Here is a 3,569-nt window from a genome sequence, read left to right on the forward strand (position 1 = left end):
CTCTCAAAGTGCCCACTTCCTGTCCTTGCCTGCAGGGAGGCGGGGGAAGTCCCAGGCAGGGCCTTGGAAACCCTGAGTAATGGACAGAAGCCTCTGTCGGAACCGCCCCGAGTTGGTTGCTGTCAGCCGGCTCCTGAGAGGGGGAGACTCCCGTGGGAGGGAAGGATTGTTTTTAAGCAGAGGCGGATGGGAAGTAAAATTCTGAAGTTGGTAAGGGAGGCAGAACTCGAAAGAAAGTACATAGTACTACTGTGTTGTCGGTAATATGTATAATTTGCAGTATCTGAAGGCCTTCTGTGTGCCCGACACTACTTTCGTTTGCATCATTTCATCTGCACAGGCCGGAGAGATGGGATCTCAGTTGCTTCCCACTTTACCCATGAAGATGCTGAGGCTCAGTCGCCCTGGGTCCGGGTAGGAAACCCCAAGCATTCGCAGCCACTTTCCCATACTTATCCCTCCCCGAGTCTTTGTGGGCTTCCTTCTTTTGCCCTGAATGTGCCTCAGCCTTCGAAGCCATTCAAACCTAGACCTTCCTTCTCGGAGGATTCCCTCGGTAGGCAGCTAGCTGTTGTGCAGAACTTGGTCTCCTAACTCTAGGCAGTGAAAGCAAGAAAAGGAGATAGCAAAGGACCACACGGGAATACGTGGTAGTCCCGCTCATGCATAGCCAATGCTCCACAGTAGAAGGACTGTAAAGGGGGCTCTGGTCAAGTGTTTCAGCACCAGTGGAGGGCCTTTATGCAGAGGTCTTGCCAGTTCTTCTCTTCCATCAGAAATCAGCTCCAGGTTTGTAATGCCAGCTAAACCGCTATAGAAATGTATGTCCTCCATGCCCCTTGTTCTAGTACTCAGGAGGCTGAGGCAGGAAGATTCTGAGTTTGAGAACAGCCTGGGCTAACCTCGTCAAAAACAAAAGGCAAGCAAACAAATCGCACCCACACCAGATTCTTGTCCAATTGGGTATAGTGAGCTTGGAAGTTTATCATCAATCACCTTATTACTAATGACCTCATTGGGCTCCTTCCTCACTGCTCCAGTTGGACCCTTCTTTCCCAAAACTGCACAGAGAGTCGCTGTTAGGGCCTGGGTGTAGGGTTCGGATGTGAGAAGAATTTCCTTCCTACCCATCTCCCTGCTAGTCTGGAATAACCCATTCCCACCTGGCTCCAGAGGAGAGGGGTCCCCGACTGAGCTGTGGGCTCAGTCTGTGATGCCATTCATCACCCAGAGGATCTTGGGGGATGGAGGGAGAATGAAAACCCCCCCAGAGAGGTGAAGAGCTGTGGCTCCTCTGCGCTGTGACTCACCAAGATGATGTCACAATGGGTTTGGAGGTGTGGCTCTTCCCTTGCAGCTAAGACAAAGCAGCTCTCCCTCACACGCTCTACCCTTCTACTCCTGAGTGGATAGGATGGAGTGGCATGGGCCGGTCCCATGGCCTGTGGTCCCCTTGGCAAGTGACTTCGGAGGTCCGTCTCAAGGACAGACATGAGCAGAAATGATCTCAAATCCAAATTTATACAGAAATATCAGAAATTTATATAATCAAGGAAGAAAGTGCAATGGCTCAATAAGGCTCTCAGTGAACGCCCCTGATGTTCCAGGTACAACGTAGGTGATAGAGGCTGTCAGACAGGAATTGGAGGTTGAGGGGCCCTACCCAAGATGATAAATGGTTGGCATTTGGGGCTGGCTTTGCCTAATTAATAAGGTTTTTGTCAGGCAGAGGGACTAAAAGCCAGGTATGCTGTCACATGCCTGTGATCCCAACACTTGGAAGGCTACATAAGCCCTGGGGATCATGAGCTTGAGGCCAGCTTGGGCTACATAGTGAGACTCTGTTTCAAAAGAAAAAGAAAAAAAAGTTAAGGGAAGCTGTTAATTGTCAATATATTCTAAGAGGAAAAATCAAAATCTAAATTGCCTGGCATAGGTAGGCCTAAACAGAAATCTGGGCTGAAAGTTAGCTAGGGAAGGTGGGGGAATATAGAGAAGAGGATGCAGTTCTTCCCCGACCCTGAATCTGTCAATCCTGGATTCCCTTCTTCATGTGAGGTTCCAACCACCCCTATTTTTTAAGAGGAAAGATGGGTAAATTCCATCTTCGATCCTGTGCCCAAGATCCCACCAGTGAAGGATGTTTGGGACAAAGAAGAGGAAGAGGAAGAAGAAGAGGAAGAGGAGGGAGAGGAGGAAGAGGAGGAGGAAAAGGAGATTGTAGACAAAGAAGAAGAGAAAGAAGAAAACAGGTGCGTGTGACAGCACTGCAGCATCCTCCGCCCCTCCCGCACTGGCTCCTCCCCCTCCCCCGTCCAGGATCCCTGGAGATCCTCAGGCTGTGACCATCTTGACCTCTACCTCTCCTCTGTCTCCTCTTCACCCTGACGTCTTTCTTCCTTCCTATTTTTCTCAGGATCAAGACCCTTCTTGGAGAACCCAGGCAGGACTCAGTGTGGGGCCTGATGGCTTGGCCCAGGCCCTCCCCAGAGCAAGCCCGGTGGTGGGAAGAATTTTCCCTGCCCCCACTCCGTGGATCCTGCCTCTGTCAGTGCAGACTGAGGGCAAAGACGAAGCTCCACCCCCTGCCCTCCCTGGCCTCCTGCTCCACCTCCAAATTGTTGCCCTTATTGGAGACCAAGGAAGAAGAGCCTTTTTGGCTAAGAAACCAGCCTCTGCTGGAGCCTCCACCCGCTTCCAGACTGAAGCCCAGGCTTCCTCCCAAGGTCTCCCCCAAGAGATCTACTGTCCCCAAACCCGGGCGGCAGCAGACCTCATTGTCAATGTGGCCTCCAATTATTCTCGACCCCCCCTGCAAGAGTTCTGCTCTTAAGGGACAACACACATCCTCTGCCAAGGAGGTCCCCCATACCCTAGGTGCCTGGGGCAATCCCTTGCCCCACCTTTCCTCAAAATAAATATTTTTGTTACCCTACCAACAGTCTAATACATTCTGGGCACTTTCAGATGCTCTAGCTCATGTAATCCTCACAATATTTATAAAAATCAAAACATAGGTGAGGTCCCCCACACACACACACTCCCAACTGGGTCTCCTGTTGCCCAGGCTGATCTCAGCCTTGCTGCATAGCCAAGGAAGACTTTGACCTCGTCATCCTCCTGCCCCACTTTGGAAAGCTGGAATTACAGGCCTGTCACCATGGCCACTTTATGGTCCGAGCCACAGCCTCGGCCTTTATTTACCTCGCTCCTGCACGGGAGATATCACCCTCATCTATTTATCCAATTATCTGTGTCAGCATGGACTCGGGGATGTTTATACTTTGAGTAGTTAATGCAGGTTATTTATTTGACTGCTCAAGCTGTTCCTACTGGGTCACAGCTTCTGCTGCCGCATCCTGTGTCCCTTCGGCACACTCCCGATGACATGAGCTTTGACAAAGGAAAACTTCTCTCGCCTTGCTTTCCTTAACCACTTTCGTGCGGGGAAGTGCTAAGACAGAGGCCGGACAGTGTGGCTCATGCCCATCATCTCAGCGCTTGGGAGTCAGAGGCAGGAGAATTGCCACAGGTTTCAGGCCAGCCAGGGCTACATAGGGAAACCCTGT

The 3,569-nt window shown here is 51.1% G+C and overlaps 1 protein-coding gene across 1 annotated transcript; it reads left to right on the forward strand.

Annotated features, from left to right (window-relative positions):
• Nucleotides 1-1,414: 1,414 nt before the first annotated feature.
• LOC101992226 (histone H3.v1-like) lies at nt 1,415-2,918 on the forward strand. Its single transcript, XM_005359695.2, has 3 exons — nt 1,415-1,472; nt 2,084-2,252; nt 2,417-2,918. The coding sequence occupies exons 1-3, from the start codon at nt 1,415-1,417 to the stop codon at nt 2,916-2,918; spliced, it is 729 nt and encodes a 242-aa protein (XP_005359752.1).
• The last annotated feature ends 651 nt before the right edge of the window (nt 2,919-3,569 follow it).

Source organism: Microtus ochrogaster, linkage group LG2 (genome assembly GCF_000317375.1).
Source record: "Microtus ochrogaster isolate Prairie Vole_2 linkage group LG2, MicOch1.0, whole genome shotgun sequence".
Lineage (NCBI taxonomy): Eukaryota > Metazoa > Chordata > Mammalia > Rodentia > Cricetidae > Microtus > Microtus ochrogaster.